The 23,358-nt window shown below is 44.5% G+C and overlaps 1 protein-coding gene across 6 annotated transcripts in view; it reads right to left on the minus strand.

The window, feature by feature from the left end:
• Positions 1 to 23,358, minus strand: part of eya4 (EYA transcriptional coactivator and phosphatase 4) — a 46,972-nt gene that overhangs the window by 16,845 nt on the left and 6,769 nt on the right. For 3 of the 6 annotated variants that reach the window (XM_037087170.1, XM_037087167.1, XM_037087169.1), the window contains exons 3-4: positions 6,409 to 6,458; positions 3,034 to 3,155 (exon numbers count right to left, since the gene is read on the minus strand). In XM_037087170.1, coding sequence (XP_036943065.1) covers positions 3,034 to 3,155; positions 6,409 to 6,458 — 172 coding nt within the window. Of the gene's footprint in view, positions 1 to 3,033; positions 3,156 to 6,408; positions 6,459 to 9,603; positions 10,022 to 23,358 lie in introns of those variants that run through there. The other 3 variants (XM_037087171.1, XM_037087173.1, XM_037087172.1) reach the window with 3 other exon arrangements.

Below are 23,358 nucleotides of genomic sequence, written 5' to 3' on the forward strand. Positions count from 1 at the left end.
AATCACTGACTGCATGCCTGCCAGTCGGCGGTGGCCAGGTAGCGCACTGTGGGCTTTCAGAGCTTTCTCACTGAACACAGCTGTACGCAGAGGCCTGGAAACTATGCTGATGAGAGTTGAAAAATAGGAACATTCGTGGGCCATAAAACCAAAAAACAATAATCTGAGAGAAGCTCCGTACAGCTGAGGGGAACTGCAGCCTTGGATGATAATTATCTGCGGGCTAACTTTGAGCCTTTCGCATGCAAGTAGCCACGTGATCCATGTATAAGATACTGATCGGATCTGTTCAACCAGGACATGAGAGTGTCTGTCTTCTCATCTAACTTTCATTCAGTTAAAAAAAAAAGTGCGATTCTCCGGTGATTTCTCAAAGAGAGGAACATCCTGTTGACGTCCTCCGTGACGTTTTTCAGCCCCCTTTTCAATGTTTCCCTCTCAACATGATTAAAACTCATCATCCGCGAGCATCTGAGAACTCAATTTAATTCAGTACAACTTCATTAATCCCTTCAGGGAGCAAAACAACCCATCAGACAAGCCCCTAATGAAGACAAATGAGTTGCTATGGAGATGGCCCGCGGGCCCGAGCTCCGGCTGATGTCAGGTGAGGGGAATGTTGGGTATGTAGTTTGTTTTGGCTGTGAGCGTGTAGTCCCGAGCTCCGTCTGCTTAAACCATTAGCTGTGAGCTCATCAAAGAATGATTTAACGTGCTCTAATATGGCCTGAAGTCGCAGTTGAGTCCGCTACGGATGCCGCTAGTTCTGTGACCGAGTGCGCGAGTTGACACATCAAGTTGACCGAAATGCGGCATCTCACTTTTTCCATTACATTGCTGTTAAAAAGTCGGTTCCACTGCCCTGTTAAATCAGCGACAGATCAAACGGATGGCCCCAAAACAAAAGCACTTACACCCAGGGCCATTACATCAAACTGCTCCGTCAAAACTTATTGGGGAGGACAGACAGTGAGGGAGAGGGGGAGAGAGGGGGAGAGAGGGAGCGCAAGGGTTGAAGGAAGGAAAAGAGGTGGAGGAGAAACACAGACGGACAGAGGAAAACAAAAGGGAGGAGAAAAAAAGAAAGAAAGGAGAGAGCTCGCTGGTGTTGACATCTTAGAGAGTGGTGATGCTTTAATGCTCTCGTTGAGGAAATAGTTTCCAGTGGGATTTTGGGCTCGCACTCACACATATGCACTCAAACACACACACATACACACACACACACACACACACACACACACACTTTGCCAAGCGGTTAGTGCAGGAGAGTAGAAGTGCTTCACCGTGTGTTTACACACATTCTCCGGCGGTTTACTCAAGTCACTGTGCCAGCGTTAGGTGTGTGTGTGTGTGTGTGTGTGCACGCGCCTCCCTTCCGTCTCTAAAAATTCCTCAGAAAGTACTTATCTCTGCATGTTGGAAACCTTTTCTGACTGATGCGCTGGCAATAGATTTCATTACACTCATCAAAGCGGGTTCACAATAGGCACATTCAGACTTTTTGGAGTGAGCGCTAGACGTCATGAACAACTGCATCTCGCCCAAACAAACACTGAAAAAGCACTCGGCGTACAAGTGTTTGGAATTTGTGATTTTCTTAATTTACTCTGAAGGACCAGCGTGTAGGATTCGGTGCTATAGAGCACTGAGGATGCAATTAACTGAAGACCCCTCATCTCATACCCTCGTACGGTGGCTACTAAACATGTGGAAACATGGCGGTGCAACATGGTGGATGCGGCAGAAGAGGACCCGCTCCCTCTAAAGGTATAAAAGGCTCGCTCTAAAGTAACAAAAAACACAACGATTCTTCGTCTCACACACTGGACCTTTAATGAATTGAGGCATCAGTACGTGGTCGCATGATGTGTTTAGGTGTCACCTAAAACAGCTGCTTTCACAATAATTCTGATGTCCTGATTTCAAACAGGTCATTTTTTTCTTTTACTGGTGATTTTTTACAGTATGCAGCACTTGAATGAATGATTTATTTCCTAAAAATATGCTTTTTTGCTTTCTTGCCTGCAGCTGGATGAGAAGATTGATATCACTCTTATCATGTCTGTTGGGGTACATGTGAAGCCAACCGTAGTCAGTTAGCTTAGCTTAGCCTTACAGCTGTAAACAAGGAGAAACAGCTCGCCTGGCTCTGTCCAAAAAGTTTACCTAGCAACAGCAATTAAAAGTCACTAATTTACATTTTACTTGTTTGTCTTGTTTTATTTAAGTTTTTTTGCTTTAACTTATCGTAGTTACGTAAATGTCGATTGCACAATGTCATGGCTATAGAACAATGGCATCATCTGCGTTCAGTCAGCGCCATGCTCTGCTTTTTGGTCTCTAAATGAATAAATGCGCACACATTTTGTCCTGTGTTGGTGGTAGTTCTGACACTGAGGCAAATGGAAACAATCCGGTTGTCTTTGCAACAGCGGTGCTCACAGTAATACTACTCATAAAGGCTAGCGGGGGCAGACGTTGTCTGTTTCCACTTTAAGAAGATGAGCAGCATATCTTGTCTTCCCACTGTTTGGGATTCTTGTTGACTACTAATTATAAAAGGAAGTAAAATGTCTCTCATTATCTTTTCCGCTGAGGGTTAGGGTTAGGGTACATCCTGAACAAGTCACCCTTACTGATGGCAGAGGCCACTACGCAAGGTGCCAACTGCACATCAGGAGCAATTTTGGGGTTCTTGGAGCCGGGATTCGAACCAGTGACCTTCTGATCACTAGCGACCTGCTCCACCCGCTGAGCTACAGCTGTCCCTCTAGACCACTGACTGCACGGCTAACTAAGCTAAGTTGCTCATGGCAGCTATGGTTGGTGATAAGTCACTCTTTTTTTGAGTATGAAATCAAGAGATGGACAATTCTTTCATATTGCACCTTTAAATATCAGTAGAATTGGCCAAAACAAAGCATAACAACAACATGAAGGTAAAATACTGTATTTTGAAACTAGCCTATCTGCCACAGACACAACTGCCCATTCATTATTGTGGCACCAAACACGTTTCTGCCTTCTCACCTCCTGTTCCATTTGTGGTGATGGAGGGGCTGCCAAGGTTGTTCTTGTCCAGCTTGGAGCCCGTCGAATCTCCACCTCCCACACGGTTATGAGGACTGGCTAGGTCCTGCATTTCCATAGACCTACAGGAGGGAGGAGGAGGGAGGGAGGAGGAGGGGGGGCAGAAAATGAGATGAACTGCGATTTCTGAATGAGTAACGGATCAACGGCAATATGCTCTCACAGCTGGGAATCTCCCACCTCTATATATTATGCTAAGATCTCACAGAACACGTTCAATGACAGGAGCCACACACGCGCACTAACTCGCACATACATACGTATGCAGCCATAAACTTCATGTGTCTCCATACCAGTTAGCTCACATGAGCATGTGTTCAGAGGCGTTAGACATTGTCTGCGGGCCTGCTGGCTCTTTTATAGAGTGTGTGTGCTGTGTGTGTGTGTGTGTGTGTGTGTGTGTGTGTGTGTGTGTGTGTGTGTGTGTATGTGTGCACTTCTGGGCTCCAATACAAACCCACAGCCTGCCAGCATGCTTTAGTTTTACAATGTGTTCCACATGCATGACTGGGACGAACCAGCACACAAGGTGGTAATGGTGAAGTGAGAGAGTGTGTGTGCGTTTGTGTGTGTGTGTGGTTTTGTGGAGTGTTTGGAAGTGGAAGTAAATAGAGACACGAAGAGAATGTAGATGCATGTTGTCTGTGGAGTCAAAGTCAAGTGTTTTTAATCTTTTACGTGCACACGCGCTTACAAAAGCAACATAAAACACGGGCGCATACCTCTTCATCATTGTTGCCACAAACCCACAATCTGACATGTCCTTAGGTGGAAGAGGCATAGTTTATTGTTGTGTGTAGTCAGTGTGTGTATGGCCACTACCTCATGTTAATGTGTGTGTGTGTGTGTGTGTGTGTGCACCCTGACTCACACCGCCCGCGGGTCGGTCACACTCGTGCTTTTGTGCGCGACATCAAAGCGAGAAATGACAGAGATGGAGGGAGAATTAAACAAATGCGGGCAGCCGCTCTACCACTCTGTGTGTGTGTGTGTGTGTGTGTGTGTGTGATACATCTGTGCCGCGGTCTGGAAGCCGGCCATCTCAATGCTATGGGCAGATAGCATCGCCACACATGACTGCAACCCACAGTGGGACTGACAGGTATAAACATATGACTTTCAGCGGATGAGAGAGATGCAGGCTTAAGGGCACAAAAGAGAGAGCGTGCGAAAGATAAACACACTAAATCAACTCTCTCCGTCGACTCCCTTTTTTTTTTTGTCCTATTTACAGCTAAACACTCATTCTGCACTCCTGCACATATTGAACTGAAAACACAAATCGCTGTTTTAATATCAACAACCCTTAATGGTGGACCAGATATTTGCCCAAAAGCCTTAAACGTCACCGCTGTGCCCGGCAATAACAACTAAGAGCTTTTGCAGATCGTGGTGCTTTTCCACTTTTCACTCTCTCTTCTTTCTCTCCCTCTCGTGCGCTTCGACACTCTTCATCCATCCTTTTCTTTTGTCTCTCAACAGCAGGAAATGATTCTGTCTCCCCTCCTTGTCCCTTTTTTCTTTTTTCTCACTTCTTATTCCTCTCTGTTTCGCTCCTCTCGGGAGGCGATGGCAGGAGCTGGTGTTTCATAAACTCTTTTCTGGTTTTCACATTATGTCTGATCGTTGGAAAAAAAAAATGCAGCATCTGTGCAATTTACAGTATACATAATGTAAACTAAGTCGCTTAAGAGTCAAAAACTGCGGGTTATTTCCATCAGTGATTAATCTGCTGTTATTTTTTAAATTAAGCGATTAATCAAAAAAAAATGCCCGGAGCAACTTTCCAGAGCCAAAGGTGACGTCTTTTAATGTCTTGTTTTCTCAGACCATAAGTTGAAATCCAAACATATTCAGTCTACAGTGATATATGCAATGCTGTTAAAAGTCATATTTGAGAAAAAGGAAAGATGCTGTATAAAAATAAATCTTCAGTTAAAGGGAAAAATGAGAATTACTTGAGGAAAAGTTCAAAGTTAAAGTTAAAGGAGAAATATCTACGTTTATTTGGGGTTACTACTATTATACGTTTACATACTTAATGCTCAAAAAAACACATCACTTCTCTCATATGGTCCAGTACTGCAGCATTGTATTCCCCCTCTGTCTGAAACGCTCTGTTTTACCTCCTGTCTCTTTAAGGACCCCCCTTTTCCAGATACCCAATCTGCTGGGATTGGCCATCTTACACATGCCTGAGCCAGCACTGCTAAAGACAACAGAGCAGCTGTGCTAAATAAATTCTCTTTCAAACGAAGCATAAATTATGCAAATGGTGGTCATGATGATGTAGTGTGATGTCACAAAATCAAAGAATTAAAGGCGGGACTGCTGACAAGGCGTTTCAGGTGCAGTGTTTTGTGTGGGAGAGAGGAGCTTCTGTTGGGGCAGACTTTGACCTTTTTAACTTTCAAGATCTTTTACATGCACAGGAACCTATATAAATCACTGAAGGAAAGGGGAAAAAAAAGTAAAAATATAATAATAATAATAATATATATATATATATATATATATATATATATATATATATATATATATAAATATATATATATATATATATAAATAATATATCTTCTATTCAATGTACGTAGGTATCAAAAGTACAAGTAATAGTAAATTGTACTTATATTTACCTGTATGTGCTCTATATACTGTACAGTCTCTGTGTTTTTTTAATCTGATTGCAAAGACAATTTGTTGATTTTAAAATGCACTACTTCGATTCTGATGTAGTCTGCAAAATAATTAGTAGCTTAAATGAATAAATAAATGTAGCTGAGTAAGAAGTACAATATTTGCCTTGTATGGTGGAAATGTAAAGTAGCAGATATTGGTGCTCAAGTAAAGAACAGGCATCCTAAAATTGTATTTAAATACAGTTACTTGAGTAAATATATATTTAGTTCAATCCATCATTGGATTTATGGCAGCGAGAAGCAGCAGATCTTTTCATCACAGAAGCTGGAACCTGAGAATATCTTGCATTTTCTGTTTTGGTTAATCGTTTATTAAAATCGCTAACAGTTTCGGCTCTAAATTAAGTACAGCATGCTCCCTTTGCTCGTCCTTCATTTGGATCTGTGTGTGTGTGTGTGTCTGTGTGTGTGTGAGGCACTGAGGCCTTGGGAAAGTGTTGATGACCTCATCACAGCTCGCAACTGCAGTGAAACCTCACCTCTCTGCACCATGACCAGAGAACTAGGACACACACTCTTAACTGTACACCAACACAAACACACACACACAGACAGGGTTCTGCAAAAAACCTAACGCTGTTTGTCATATCACACAAAGAGACACATATGAGCGTACCTGGCGTCTGAAGGGTCTGGAACATGAGATTCACTGTGTGATTTCTTCACCTGCAGAGAGACCAGAGCAGAGGAAATGTTAACCAAACACACATTACGTACACACACATAAGAGCCAGTGTTTAGTGTGTCATAAACCAGCCTCATAAAACCGTGTTTATGAATCAGACAAATTATATTAGTATCATGAAGTGTTGTGACTGACAACAAAATTAATTCAGCGCCCTCAGTTTGAAGAAAGGAGGAGAAAATCCAACACAAATCCGAGTAAACAGATTTTCTGACTCATTAAATGTGACTGCAAACGCAGAAAAAAATGAGGTCAAAATCCCGTGGATCAGGAGCCGGCGTCTGTATTCGTAGCCACCACCGTGACAGAAGTGCTAACTGGCGTCTAAGTGACAGATATTAACTTTCCCTTGTTCACCCGTGACCCGGCTCCATCCGGAGCTCGAGCCCCTTTCTCAACCCTTACAGAGTTGAAAGGTCACGGCGGGGTCATGTTAAGTCACGGGGCTCACTCTTAACCCTTCAAGCAGGTCGCCATGGTCACTAAATCGAGCCTCGACTTATGTGGACATTTGGTCGTGTCAATCACTGGTGCGCCGGGGCCCTTTTTTCTTCATCATTGAGGGGGAAAAAAAAAAAAAAAAAAAACTAAGAAAACACACTTCAGCCTCTACGCCTGTCCACCGCAGCGTACGCTCACACACACAGGCTGGTTTTTCTTGTCTGTTGCTGTGTGTGAGGGTATGCGGAGCTGGACGACGGCGGGCCAGCGGTTCTCTATTAAAATTCCTCCCTCTTATTTGGAACAGGAACTAATTAGAACAGTAAATGCAGGGCGGAGCGAGGGCCAATGTGTACCAGCTGCCCTATAATCACTGTGTCAACACACTGGCGAGGTGTAGGGCACGCGTGAGGTGCCAAACACACACTCACACAAACACATACACCGCACATGGAAACGCACATTGAAAAAAAAAAAAACAACAAAAAAAAAACCACATGTGGTCAAATTCAGCCAGGCAGCATATATTGGGAGTCATTTGCACATTATCGCAATCACAGGTAAGTATACAGAGAAAGTGCTTGGACAAGCAGATACTAAACTCCAGGTATGTGTGTGTGGGTGGGTGTGTGTATTTCTGTGTGTTTGTGTGTGTGTGTTATGGTTCTGATTAGAGAATCCTGCCGAGAGCGAATAAGAAGCAGCACTTAGCTGTTTAAGACAGGGTTCAAAGGTCAGCCAGAACCCTCGTATGGATCACTTTACACACACGCACACACACGCACACACACACAAGCCACTTTCATGTCCCGTTTCATGCTTTACTGAAATTTAACAAGGCTGTCAGTCACGACATCAACAGCACGGCCGTGAGAAACTGCCATCCTCATGTAACGCACACGCAGGGCTTCACGCGAATGTGGCTGCACGGATGGCCCGCATGTGCACGCACACACACACACACACACACACACACACACACACACTTGGAAACACACAACCCTGGCTGTTTCTGTCCCAACACGATCTGTGAAAACACCAGCACACGCGGGCTTTGATCCCGTGAAGCTTTTATCGCCGCGCTTCATCCATCGCACACTTTCTCAGAGTGTTCGACCTCGCAAGAGCCTCTCATCTCTCTCGGCTTTTATCTTCAACACGGTTCCATACATTTATTTTGCTGTTTCCGCTCGGTGCTCACACTCTGTCATTGATAGACACTTGTCATCTCCAGTACACAAAGTGTTTGCCGTCCAGTAAAACTTGAGATCATGTCTCACAGCGTGTTCACTAAGTCCTCCGTATCTTGTAGTAAAATGTCATCTCTAACAAAAACATTAAATAAAAGGCCATTCAATTGTGCTCTTTAGGTGGCCACGATGCCTGAAGGACCCATTTGTGTCATCTGAGCCAGTTAAATGGGTGACCTCTGACCTGGTTGGCCTGGTGACCGGCCTGGAACACAACCTGCCCAGCCCGGGGACTCCCTGAGGGGTAAATACAGGTACCCCGTCTAATTAGCACTAATAACAATGATTTATTTAAGGGAATTACACGCTGCTGTGTTTGTGTTGTCACTTATTTATATTCATCATCTAATGGGTGTGATGATAACGCGAGGCCCGGTCTGACCCTGAAGGCGGTAATCAGAAACAGTAGGTGTGAGTCAGAAATAAGCAGAAGCAGTCCTACGCCTGGTTGTGGACGTGTTTACGCGTTTTTTCGTTCCTTTTTTTGTTTTCCAGCCCCGCTGTGTTTTAGACTTTTTACGAGCCTGCTCGGGGATCTAAAACTGCAACATGAAAGGTGCATCGGCGAGCGAGGAGGTTTGTGTTATTGTGGAAACGCTGCGCAAAGGGAGAGAAGAGGGGGCAGCGAGGGAGAGACGAAGAAGAATAGCGCTATGTGTTTCTGGTAATAACCCAACCCATCTGCAACGGGACATCTGATACCGTGCATAGAGCTGCACGCGCGCACACACACACACGGTATATAAAGGCTTTAAGAAAATCTTTTTTTTTTTCCTGCTTGTGTGAATATTTGGATTAATGACAATTTTTTTAAAAAAAGGGAATGAAAATAATTTCTTTGCTTTAAATGCAGCAATTCCGCTTTTAAAGAGCTGACATGATGACGGACGGTTTTGCTGCCATATGATATTTTTTTATCAGATAAATTAAGAACAGAGATATAATCCTACATCAGCCTGTTACAAAAATAAGAAATAAGAAAAAAATTTAAATAATAACAATTCAAAAGTTTAAAAAAAGTCCATTTATATATAATTAAAGATTTAGACCCATTATATTAATTGTACATTAAGTGATTTTTAAAATACAACTAGTATATTCAAGGTGGGAATTCATTCAATTTACATCAATTGCTATGCCACCCTGACAGCTACAGTGCCATCATCACAAACTACCATCTTTATTTTATTGTATTTGTTTATTTATGTATTTAATTTTTGACGGGTGACCTAAATATTCATTCAGTCATTAAGTAATGTTATAATTCAATACAAAATAGTGATTTAAACACACAGCATTTATTCATTCATATGTTTATCTATGAAAGGTGAATATCAAATGTACTAAAATACAAAAATAAATGCTACAATTGATTGAATATACAACATTATCTTAACACACACGCTCACACACAGAGTTGGAGATGCACTCTTACCTCAGGGTGTAATCAGGTCAGTTAGCAGTCCTGTACTTCCACAAAGCATTACAGAGCTGTACGATCCACTCGCTTCCCGTCACACTACACACAACCTTAGTTATCTCGCACACAAAATAAGAAACCCACGCACACACAACACACACACACACACACTCCTCCAGCACAGCTTCAGCCCGTCTCTATCTACCTGCCTCCCACTTCGTACTCCAGGTGTCAACGCTTTTCTCGTCTCTGCTCTACGGGAGAGCATGCATTCTTTTTCTCTTTCCCTTTGAGAGTCTCGCTTTCGCTCAGTGAAAACATGTAGCGGCTGGAAGGAAAGGACGCGAGACGCACACACACGCGTGCACACACGCACACACACACCCCAAACTGCCCTTTTCTCTCTTTCTGTCTCTGAGGTCAATCCACGCACGGCTCCCGTCTTCCCCGACTCTGGCAATGAGGAGCATTTCACTCGTCCTGTTTCCCTCCTCCTCTGCCTCCTCCCCCTCTTTTTTCTCTTCTCCTCCTCCTCCTCCTTCACCTCCCCTCCTCCTCTTCCCCCTCCTCTCTTTCTCTCTCTCTCTCTCTCTCTCTCTCTCTCTCTCTGCTGTCACTCACTACAGACTCACTTGAGCCTACATTTAAAAGCCAGAGAACTTTTGTTAAAAGTAACGGATGTGACTTGTTTCTGTGTAGGTCCATTTTATAAACACAAATAAAGTGAATTCCACGTTATAACCAGGCAAAAATAAAGAAGTTCTGACAGTCTGAGCCCCTAAAATGGAAAAAAAAAACACAAAACATCCCTGCCTTTAATTCTTTGTGGAGTACCGAAGACAGTAAAAAGAGACGCGGCATGGATGTAACGTCAGCGTCTTGCTGTGCAGCAGAAGGTACAGGCCAGACCATAAACTTCACACCATCCCCACCCTCCCCCATCTCACCCACGCCACACAGAGTCTCACACGTCCACCTGAGCACACACACACACACTCAATCGGTGTTAATTGGAACCACACCGGCTGCACGCGTGTCTCACATGTGAAGCGTAGCCGAGCTGGAGGGGTCAGCGCAGCCTGGGTGTGGTATGAACGAGGTGGACACCCCTCCCAAACACCCCCCCCCCCCTACGACCGCCTCGGTCTGAAGATGGCACTCTTTCGCTGTGGTCGCCAAGGTGTCGTCAGGAGAGGCACACGCCCAAACACACACACAGGAGTCGCACACAGACAGGCGTCAGACAGGACCTGTCATGTCCTGATAAGAAGCATCAGGGTTTGTAATACATTGATGGGGTATCGTATCGGTGCATAGACTCATGTACCCACCAATACCAGTTTCAGCACTTCAGGCAGTATTGGAGGCATGTCCAATACTACTTTGGGTATTGGAACAACCAGTTTTTTTAGTTATGGTGTATGGTGTCAAAGTGTAGTCTTGATCTCAAAGTCCAAGTTCAAATCATTTGGATGTTCACACATATCCACGTTAGCAGCTTTCTCAGTCGAGGTAGTAATAATTTCAAAGAGAAACCCTGTGTATATAGTTAGTGTTTGACATCTGACCTCCCCCCACTCTTTGCCTGATAGAACATGTTTTGTACAGATAGGCTGTTGCAAACATCGGCAATATATGTTGTGAGTCTGCGTGTAAATTCTGCTTCTGCTCACTTTTTCCTCCAGTTTTTAAGCAACACTGCGGTATCCAGCTCGGTGGCTGTGCTGGTAACATGGCGGATGCATGTTACTGAGCTGTCCTGGCTTAAATTTGCCATGACAGTCGGACGCTTAAGTGAAGTATGTATGAACATATGAATCAAGAAAGGTCTAAAACAATATTTATTTCACATCAAGTGCTGCATCCAAAAAAACCACCAAACAGGGTTAATTATTTGTATGATTGTGCATCTTTAAAAGTTACAGGGGTTTAATTAACCCACAATCTGATATTGTTGTGTTGTGTTGTTCCTGGAACATCACACTTAATGTTGATCCAGGACACACTTTTTGTAATGTCTTAGTGACTTCATGGGATAATGACAAGAAAAATATAATTTAGAGAAGTTATAAAACACATGTTCTTGTCATATAAACCTCAGGTAAAAATAATAAGTGAAGAATGTGCCGGTGATTTGTAAATTGCAAAGATTGTCCTGGAGCAACATTAATTATAGTTTTCTAGAAACAACAACAAAACTGTGATATCAGACACAACATACAAAATACATACAACACATAAAATGAATTATCTGTGTGGCTAGGCATCACTATAACCAAGTGTGTTGTTCTCATTTGGGTGAACTGGCCCTTTAATGACATGTTACTGTACGTCTACGAGGCAACCGAAAACAGCTGAGCGGGGTGCCGAGTGTACACAGGCCTGGGGACCAATTTGGAACGGGGCCACTGTCTCCAACTGTGCACCAGCCACCTTTAGCTCGGTCACCATGGTGACAACATGCGGCCCCCCCGTCCCACAGCATTTATCCCCCAACCCCAATAAACACCCTGATTGATAGACTGTCTGTGGACCTGTGTGCATACATCGGTGCATGCGTCTGTGGAGAGTGTGTTGCATGTGCATGCCGACATGCGCTCGTGCGCGCGGGCTGGACGTTTCGAGAGTGTGTGTGTGCAGAGGCGTAGCTGTCAGAACAGATTAGGGTGTTGCCGAAGCGCTTGACAACTCAAGCACTTTATTATTAGCCAGGCAGGACCCCATCAGGAGGGGGTCGTCCAAAAACATCCCCGATGAAATATTTTCACAGCAAGTGGAGAAGGGGAGCAGGGGAGCTGTCCCAAAACACGCCTGATAAAATCCCTCCCCTGCCCTTAGAAAAAAAAAAAAGAGACAGAGACAGAAAGAAAATAAAACAGCGTCGTGGCACGGGCTCATCAGAGCGAAGGAAGCGGGCAGTACATTAAACGACTAAATGACAGCGATCTTCTTTGGTTTTTGTTGACTTTAGGAGAGTTTTAAAAGTGTCTGCTGAAGGTGCCTCGCTCCCTTTCAAGAGGCCCTCGAGAGTAACTTTGTTCTTGAAGTGGAACAGCAGCCGTTTATCTTCCACTCAGCAGACAGTATGACAGACGGAGACACACTCTGCTCCTCTTCGTCTCTTCTGTCCTGTTCTCCTTATTTATTTTGTAGGGAGATTCTTTTCATAGGGTCCTTGGATATTTTTTACTTTATCTCTGCAGACTTGGAAACGCATCCTTCTGTCTCTGATTGAATAAATGCATTTAGTTAGCATTTTAATTACTCAGCGTCTATTTTTTATAATTATAATTTAGAAAAAAAATCATTAAAAAAATAAAATTATTTTTATTGAAAACGTTGAAAAAATAACAAGAGTATCAACAGATTTAGGAGAAGTAACAATTTTGCCGTTATAATGTCCATGCATCATAACATCGATGTCCATGCTAACCAGCTAGCCCTGATCCAGAGCTCCCATGCTAACAGTCTAAAACACTAACAATTCCCTGTTCCCTGAGCTTCCAGTCCGGATTGCTAACTGCAAAACTAACTTAGCTAACTGAGCTGCGGTTAGAAGCAGTTAGCGGTTACCCTGGTGATACGCTGCCCTCTATTTGTTTTGAGAATGAATTCCAGAGTTGGCCAATCCTTACTTATTTCACCTTTAATTAAAGAGAAATATGCGACTTTTCTTTCTTACTGGCATTCTTACTGACTTTTTTTTTTAAACAGTTCAACTCTGTGAAATGTGAAAAAGTGCTTCTCCTGAAATGTTAGACTTCCTCTGATATCAACTATGAAGAAATAAAAATAAAGGAAATCAGTATGAGTAGGAAATAAAAAACGGAAACTTAGCTAACAGGATTTGTATAGAAGTGTTTCACACACACACACACACACACACACACACACACACACACACACACACACACACACACACCTGTGCAATGTGATCATCCAGCCGTCCATGTCTCTGACATCGGCTGATGAGTGTCGACCACAAAACACACTCATGAAGGATGTTACTCACCACACAAACACCACCTCCATCTCTATCCTCCACATTCTCTCTCTCTCTCTCTCTCTCTGTCACACACACACACACACACACACACACGCACGCACTCACACACACAGACTCACACATTTACCTGTCCCCTGCTCAAAGCTCTCTGCTCTCCCCATTTGTATGAGTGGTTATCGGTGTGGTAACCCTATCCTCTTCCTTTCATGTAAAATACATTGTGCTGAGCCTCCTCCCTCCCTCCCTCTCTCCCTCCACCACTCCTCCTACAACCCCCAGTTCCCCCAGCCTGGGGAGGTGTAAAACTATCCCTCTCTTTATGCCTCCAAAAATGCCCCTTTTTCAGGTGTAGTAGGAAGCTATAAAGGGGAGAAAAAAAGAGAAGTGAGGGAGTGAAAGGGAAGAACAGGGTGAGTCTGTGGAGCAGGTAGGAGGAGGAGGAGGAGGAGTGTGGATGAAAAGGTGCTCTCCAAAAACATCCCTCTCTCTCTCTCTCTCTGGCTAGGTGTACCTCTCTCTATCCACCTATGCTCACATGGTTTTTGCCTGCGAGCTGCCCGCCGTTGCTCACAATGCGAAGGGACACAAAAATGGAAGCATAATGACACACAGTTTCTGCACCTAAAGTATCAAATGTCTCTGAGCCTTTGTGTTTGAATCGCCCGGGGAGAAAAAAATTGAGCTAAATCTAGACACCGGCCTCTACGGTTAAACCCCCCAGCAGACAAAACGAACAACACGAGAAATGAGAGAACAACACGCAGGATGGTCGCTTCGAGCTACGCAGCAGAAACTCGTCACGCCAGGATAAGATGAAGAAGACGCAGATGCCTGCCCACACCATTTTGTACGTGAATTATGACTGCGTGGATGACAAAGACACAACTCTGACTTTGAAGCATAAAATGCAACTTTCAGAAAACAAGTTCAGAGCTGAAATCTCAATTCTTGTCCATTCAAACATCCTCAACCATCCAGATTAAGTGTTTTTTTTAATAATATGCTGAAGTTGGGAGGCATATCCATCCACACTGAATGTGAATTATGTAACCAGGGTAACTATAAATAGTAAAGAAAAAAGAAAACAAAAACTGATCCCAGCTTGTCAAATGTGAATATTTTCTCTTTTCTTGTCCTCCATGACAACAAACTGGGGTCCTGAGATCGTTCTCTCTGTTTTGCATTTCACCTTTATTGAACCGTGACGGAGGACAGATGGGAAATGAGGTAAGAGTGAGAAGGGGAGAACAAGACAACGTGAAACGATAACAAAGGTCCTCGGCTACAACCGAGTCGGGAACATGACAGTTATATAGTATCCGCTTGAACATCTGGACTACCAGTGTTTTCCTTTATGGGCATCGTTTTTACTATTCACTGACATTAAAGAGATGATAGATGTAACATTTCAGCATAAAAATGTCTGAAAACAAGAAGACCTTTGTTATATATTTTGTTGAATTGTGTACCTCATCTGCAGTGCTGGACAACAACCCCCATGATGCCTCACTTCCTCACTTAGCCATCAAACTACATCTTTTGTTTGAATTCTGATTAGGAGACTCAAGAACATCCTGCACAGTTAAAAGCCTGAATAAAAGAATCTTTTTAATAATCTATAATCTATAAAACACAAAGTAATAGGCTGAGCGGTCGACAGAGGGTCTGTGCGAGCTTTTGCTTGCTTGGTTCTACATTTCCTGGATGAAAAACGTGTTTCTGATTTTAATCAAATGATGAATTTCTTTTGGATACAAGGCGAGGAGTCGGTCCTGCTGGGTTTTAGTTTTAGAGGGTCATTTATAAAATAATAAGCTCTCGTGTTTTTATTTCTGCGTAACTTCGGACGAAAGGAAGGGCGGCCAGCGCACCTTTGCTAATTTTAGACTCCCAGTGATTATTTTATTTAATCAACGGGTCGCGGAGCACACATGTTTGGGGAGGAAGAGCAGCGGAGGAGAACTGTGACTCTGAGTCTGCTCTCCATCCTCCTCTCCATCCTGGTGGTCTTAATATCTGCCATTTAAATTGGCTCCTCATTGTCTCAGAGAGTGAGGGGATCACAGACGTGATTTAATGCAGCTTTACCCAACGGAGACAAATGAAAAGTCACTGATGGATGTGTGTGTGTGTGTGTGTGTGTGTGTGTGTGTGTGTGTGTCTGTCTGTCTGTCTGTCTGTGTGAGGGCTGGTTCTGCGCTGTTAATTGTGAAGCGTTTGGCCTCGACTGCCCCTGCTCAGCTAATCTGATGAGAGTGATTAAAAAAACAACTGGGAGAAACCTAAACCAGTCCATGGCTGACCAGACACACACACACACATACACACACACGCACTCTGGCCATCACTCTACTCAACACGCAATGTCTAAATGTACAACATGTTAGACGCTGGGACAGAGAACTGCAGAGTGAGCCGAACAGAAAGGGTGCAATGCGGAAATAATTAATATGTATTTATATTGTATAATTAATATATTAAATGATAATCAACTTACGGAAAATCAGCAGCTGTAAATAACTAATCTGAATAATGAGTCGAGCCAATACACACAGTGACTCCCAGCTCTGCGTAGTATATGAGACATCTACTTCATCTGTTATACTAAGAAGAAAAAGCAGAAGTAGCAGAAGAAGAAGAAGAAGAAGAAGAAGAAGAAAAAGACAAAGAACTATTTTCTTTCTGCCGTATCACGGCGTAGACAGAAGCATTGCATCTACTCATGGACAACAAGATTGCACTCTGTTTCCATCAAGCAGTCCATCTCAGTTCAGTTTGTTACACATAAAAAAAAACATTATTTTTGCCTTTCTATTGTCAGAAACTGCAGATGGTACCAAAGTGCTGCTCTGTGCCATCCTGTGTTTAACATACCAATTTTAGTACCTGGCACGCTGAACATATACTAAAAAGTGGAGTTTAAACACTATACATGAAAAGCCAATGCGTCTTTTCAAACAATCAGAGTTGGCTTTTCATCCGCGCTCTGATGTAGGATTTGATGTGGAGTGCTGTACGTAGAGAAGGTGTGATTGAGCACAAGAGGGGAAGCGGCAGAAAATTAGCACTGTCTCCCGCGGAAACGCGGAACAGTTCTGGCTTTAGGTTTATGCACCGTTACCATGTATTACGTAGGGTTCAAAAGGTACTTTACCAGAACTACCCCGATGGAAACGCAGCTGTACTGCAGCTAGCTGGCCTCTCGTCCATGAGTAGATGCACACTGCCTTCTGCGCGTTGATATGGAGAGAAAACAGGTTTGTCATGAAACTGCTCACAACATCGTCTGTGGATCATTTCTAGAAAGAGACATTGCTGAGTTTTGAGCCAAGCGCCATCTAGTTCCGTAATATTTCGAGAGAAGGGCTGATATCTCCAAAACTTGCCAGCTCACGTCAAAACAAACTAGATGGACAAATATCACCACAGGTAAGAGGAAAATTATGTGTTTTTGATTTTGGGGTAAACTGAAGGATTAACTAACACCGAGGCAGCAGGTTTTCCAGACACATCCACTGGTATTCACATGGACTCCATGTTTTCAGCTCAACTTGATGAAATGGAGAACAGAGCGAGTGGACGAGAACAGTGAGAGCTCCTCTCTGCTGCTGCTGTGAGACCTGAAGAAACACAACACCGTCCTCCTGCACTCCCCCCACCCCACACACACCCCACCAGCACCGCCGTCACCCTTCCTCATCCCTAACCCGACCGCAGCTACCGCACCCCCCGCTCGGTCCCAATACCGCAATACCTCCACCCTCCACCCTCTGAGCACCTCCACATCCCACCATGAAGCAAAATCAATGAGATGTGTGTCTGTGTGTGTGTGTCGGGAAAGAGATCAGGTAGGAGAGTGAAAAAGTACTGGAAAGCAAAAAGTGCAGATGTGAGTGTTTGTGTGCTAAGACGGAGGATTCAAAGAGAGGCTGAGTGTCCGCGGTGGTCATAACTAGAGTGTGTGTGTGTGTGTGTGTGTGTGTGTGTTTGTGAGCCTGTGTGTAGGTGCGTGTCTGTGGCAGTAGCAGCGGCATCAATAATTAAAGCTAATCTCATTAGGCCTCAGATCCCTTTCAGACGCTTTTAATTAAATGATGAATGGCCTCCCAGCTGCCTGTTAAATAATGCTGCTCATGACATCACAATGTGTGTATGTGCGCATGTGAGAGGTGCAACATAAGGTAGATATCCTTTAAAAAAAAGAAAAAAAAAAAAGCACACAGAGGGGACATTCAGCAGACAGATAGGTACGCTCCCTCTCTCACACACACACACACACACACACACACACACACACCATCTGCTCTCAGATTCAACGGCGAGGCCGACTATTTGAAGTCGCTGCCGCCGAGGAGAGCGAAACAGGAGTTGGATGTCTCAAAAGTCGCAAGCTGTTCCGTCACACCGGGCCTTTCGAAACACTTCATATCATCTTCCTAATAAAATCACTCACAATACCATATGTCCGCCAAAAAAGAAGGGAGGCACATCGAGGGAGGAGAGGATGTACGTAAGTGCGAAAAAGAAAAGAGGGAAGGGCCGGGAGTCCAGAAAAAAAAAAAAGAAAAAGGACAGCGAAGAGCTCGGGGGTTGTGTGTGAGAGAGATAAAGATAAAGGGGAAGACAAAAAGACGGAGGAGGACCGAGGGCCACGTTAAAGAATGAGAGCAACAGGTAAAGCAGAGGACAGGTGAGGGTGCCAAAGCACCCCGGGGCTCCAGACAGCATGGACCTGGCTATGAGAACACCCATAATCCCTTCTGTTCCTCACCCCCCTCTACTCTCTCCCCTCCGTCCTCCCCCCCCTCCTGCTCTCAGGCTGGCTCTGTATCGGATTGCTGACTTCACAATAGGCCCTGAATCATCACTCTAGCCGGAGAGACACAGGGAGAGACGAAGAGGCGGGAGAGGCCTGCGGAGAGAGACAAGGTGGGACAGACAGACAGATGCACTGACAGACAGACAGACGGAAAGATTCAAGGACAGCGGGAAGGTAAAATGTGTCTCTGTGGGCATCGACGGGCGGATACATCCAGTCCGAACATCATTTCCTCAAACTCAGCTCGTCAAATAGGGCACATTTTGTTGAAGTCTTTAAACTCTTAGAGACCCTCTACCTATAACTCCAGCATCACTTTAACACATTCGGGGTCAAGTGAGCAATAAAACTCATTGTTTTTGTTGCAAAACATTTAGTCTACTGTGTATCGACCAAAAATCTGCACATGAACACACCACGAACACTACAGCCGACAAGCCTGTGCGTACTGTTTGCCTTGTTATGATTAAGCAGTCATTTTTGAGAGCAATCTCGCTAATTTAGCTGCTTCTAATCGAGAATGTGTCCACGCTAAATGGGTCAAATGATGGATACAGCAGGGACAGGCTCAGAGGGCTTTCCATTACTCTTTTCATGCCCTGAACAGCCAATCAGAGAGACTTCTCTCTCCGAAAAGCAAGCACGATTGGACAAAAATCCCCCACCAAGGGCTGTCCAGGCCCAATGGTGTGGGACGCACTGTACTGACTTGCAGTCACTGTTTTTTTTCTTGGCATCTTATAACATGACCTTAACCACAAATGTATCACTGTATGAACTCAGACAGAAATTCAGCCAAGCATTAAACACAAATGCCACAAGAGCCTGATGCTACAATGATCGCCAAAGACAGAAAAACAAATTACAGAATGGACTCATTAATAATGAAAATAATCATTAGCTGGCAGCCTCAGTCTGCAGCACTGGGTCAGCGCAGAGACGCAGGTCACAGCCCATCTGGCCTCAGCGACCCCTCCGCTACTTCTCTGCTGCAGAGAGAGAGAGAGAGAAACACAATCTCCCAGCAGAGCAGCAGAGGAAGTTCTCGCGGCAGGCAGGGCCGGCAGGTTCCTCCGTAACCAAAGCACAATTGTTGCAATTTCATTTCCTTCCCAGCAAAATGAGGAAATATGCTCCCCCTTTTTTGTGTGTGTGTGTAACCAATGGCAGATGAGCGTTTGGCCAGAGGACCAGGTCAAACAAACGGTGGGCTGTGCTATCAGGAGCTCTATTTATGGAAGCCGGTGGGAACAAAGAATAAAACGTTTGACTCCTTCGCCGAGCTCTTCCGCGCGCAGAAAGTCGTTTTTCGGGGGTTCGGATTCGGTGTTTGTACAGGAGTAGCTACAGTTTTTCAGATTATTTTGTTAGAACGGTCAGCAGGGGAGAAATGTAACGTCAACTTCCTCGAAAAACCTCTTTGAGACGTGACATATTGTGCCGTGATTGACTTCCATTAAACAAGCACGGTCACAATATGAGCCCGTCTCCACTCAGATGACCTCAGCCGTCCCACACCACAGAAAGTATATGTGTATAACAGAGAAAGAAACACCTACACACACACACACACACACACACACACACACACACACACACACACACACACACACACACAGTCTCACACAGACACGCACAGCAGACACTCAAGCACACATATCATGTGGTTTCCTGTCTGGTGCGTTCCTCTAGAAAGCCCACGCCGGCCGCTCTGGGTTCCTAGATGGATTCTCCAGTCTGTTTGGTGGGTTTTGACTCTTGTCGGACTGCGATTGGCTCGCAGGCTGTCTGTGACCTGCTCACCTCACACCTAGCTGGCTTTCCCCCGGCCGGCCAGACTCGTATATATGAGTTATAAATTATCCGGACCGAGGCAAGAAGTGAGCAGACAGACGTTTTTGTTGTTGCAAGCGTCAAATAAAAGCCCGTGTCAAAACAAAGAGACTTTGTGTTGAAGTTCTTTTTCCCCCCGTTTCTTCACTTAGACGTGAAATCCTTTATCCACGCTCTTCAGTCGAGCTGATTCCACCCGGTTCCCGAAATCCAGCATAGTTCACAAATTCACCGTGAGGATCAATCTGAATACTGAACGTAAATATGGACAAATCAGTTCAACATGTTGGATAATACTGCTATTTGCGCACTTTCGGGAGAGTTAGATGGGAATGTGCGGGACTATTTCTTGTCTGGGGGTTGTGACTTAATCAGCGAGCAGTGGAGGTGGCGGCTGGCTAATTCTGCTACATTTGGAGTTAGCCGGGCTAAGCTAAACGGATAAGATAAGAGATTAGTATCAGTCGTCTTTCTGTTTGAAACCGCTGGCTGTCTCCGTCGCCAGAAACCTCTGTCCTGTTAGCTGCAGCTCAAACTGTCCTCACCAGGCTGACGGCAGCATACATTTGCAGAACAAAATGATGATACAAACAGCTGTCTGCGGAGATTATGCATACCAGAAGGAGAAAAAAAAAAAAGTAGACTTGTGCTGACCAAAATGCTTCAAAGCTTTTTTTTTTTCGTCGTGGTAATTGACGTCCGAAGCAGCATTGTAACCAAGCAGATGCTGCACCGCTAATCTGCGCAGAGCAGAGCTAGCAGCACAGGAAGTTGGACAGCAGAAAGTCAAAGTGCATCCGGTTAGTTTTCAAAATAAAACACTATGTGCCGGCACAGGGTCTAAAGCACAACAAGGTCAGAAATATTGACAATAAACACGTCTACCCCGAATCAAGGAGATATGACGAAATAAACACAGTCTGAGCAGATCAACAGCATCAGGCAAGCATGATGCTCTGCTTCTGAAATGCTTAACTTTGAATATTTGCAGTTAATTCTCAATTCTCAAGTTTTGAAGCCCCTAAAATGGTATTCTGGATGGTCCTTGTAAGAGTTTTAAAAAGTGTGGGTGGTCTGGAGGTTACACGCATCTCGTGTGCGAGTCAGGGTGGACTGAGAAATTTGATAAAATGGAAGCTCATCTCGCCTGTGAGACTGGCGAGAGATGGATGTCGTAAACGCCGTCTATGGAGAAGACGTCGCTCACACCCAACATGCTGGACTGTTTGTGAAAACATCTTTCTGATGATGACCGACAACATTTCTGCTTTGTTTCCTTCCTTTTTTAACTCGTCCGCCTCTCTTTGACTCTTGCAGTAATTAAACGCCATAGTTCAATTTATAATTCGATGTCTCCTTCATATTTTACTCCCATAGTCTGCCGCTCAGCAACACTCAGCTGTCAGCTACACATAAATCTTACAAGAATCACTGTACACTAAGCTGAAATTGAAGTGCACCTTGGTGCCACAACCAGGATGCCAGCCTACTAGAGGGATGCCAGGGGGGTAGCTGTTACACTCCACACTCCTGTGATCTCTCCACATGCCTTGTCGCCGGGCAGATTTGGAAAACGGCCGTCTATGACGCCAATGCAATCTTGGCAATCGGGGTTGGGCCGTGCTCGTATTTAGCTACTGCTGCTGCATGTAAGTTTGTGTGAATGTGTCTGTATGGGGTTGTAGGGGTGAAAGAGGGGTGCAACCTGACCCCTTTCCTCCTCTAAGTTGGTCTCTCTCTCTCTCTCTCTCTCGGTCTTTCTGTCTCTCTCACACACACACACACACACACACACACACAGACTGGGACAGCTGCCATACTCGGGGCCTCTCCCAGCGCACCAGAGGAAAAGGCCACGGCTAAAAGAACCTTTTTTCCCCTCTTTTTTCATCCGCTTTTTCCTCCTCCTTCATCTCGCTCACTTTTTTCTTCTGGTGGCCATACATTTAAATCCTGCAAGGCTCCCCGGGGTCAACAAACACCGCCGCTAACCCCCCCCCCCCCCAAATCTCTCACTGCCTCCTCCACTAGCCAGCAGCAGACCAGAGACTTCAATCAGGGCTCTGTCGGATCGAGAGCCATCAAGGGGGAAGCGAGTGTGTGAGAGAGTTTGTGTGTGTGAACTCGCGCTGGTTCATCAGCTTAATGTTGATGTAAAAAAAACATTTTTAGGCATTTTATTAAATTGTCAGGTAAAACTATTAATCCAGTCCTGGTTGTCTCTTCGTCATAATCTCATAGATGACAACAACAACAGCAACAACAACAAAAAACAGTTATCACCTTTTTCTCCGCAGCTAAACAAGCATGTGACAACAGGTGGATCGAGACACTTAAACAGGCTAAAAGTAGCATTACGGGGCTAACCGCTGTTGGCCCTGCCTCAGGCTCCTTCTTCCAGGGCTCCCTGAGGACCCCAGATGGCAGGCTGGCCCTCGGCAGGCAGGCGGCCAGAGAGGACGCCTGACCATAACCCAGATGACGCGCGATGGATGTGGTGGGAAAAGGGAGGGACAGGAGGAAGGGAAGGGGGGTGTGGGGACTTTAAAGGGTAGAGGGGAGGAGTGGGGGTATCAGGTGACAACAGACAACTCCCCGAAACTTTGTGTGTGAGCCGGGCGCTGTTTTCTTAGTCACCCGAGACACGCCTATTTCAACGAAGCAGCGCGGGGGGAAAAGAATTAGCCACTTTCAGTTTTCAGTTTAAATATTGAAGAGTAAAGAAAAAACAAAACACAAAAACGTTTCGGGGGAAATCAATTACAATTATAGGATCGATTTAACAAATGAAAGACTTCATTTTCAATTAAAGGTCCACTGAATTTCTGAAAGGAAAGCTCACATTCGTACTTATATTATGAGGTGAGTAACTGAAACAGTGAGTAAAAAAATATGTCAGTTTGAAACAGAGCAGGACGATGAAGCTACTGTGTTACATGCTGATACAGGCACGTCATATTTGTTCACTCTTGGTTGTCATGATAGTGAGATGACATGATGAGTCGATGGACTGAAAATGAACTGCCTCAAGTTATTTTTAACAACAGCGAATCATTTTAAGACAGAAATACCAAATGTTCAATGGTTTCTCCCCTTAAGTTTTGATTATTTT

Source organism: Acanthopagrus latus, chromosome 22 (genome assembly GCF_904848185.1).
Source record: "Acanthopagrus latus isolate v.2019 chromosome 22, fAcaLat1.1, whole genome shotgun sequence".
Lineage (NCBI taxonomy): Eukaryota > Metazoa > Chordata > Actinopteri > Spariformes > Sparidae > Acanthopagrus > Acanthopagrus latus.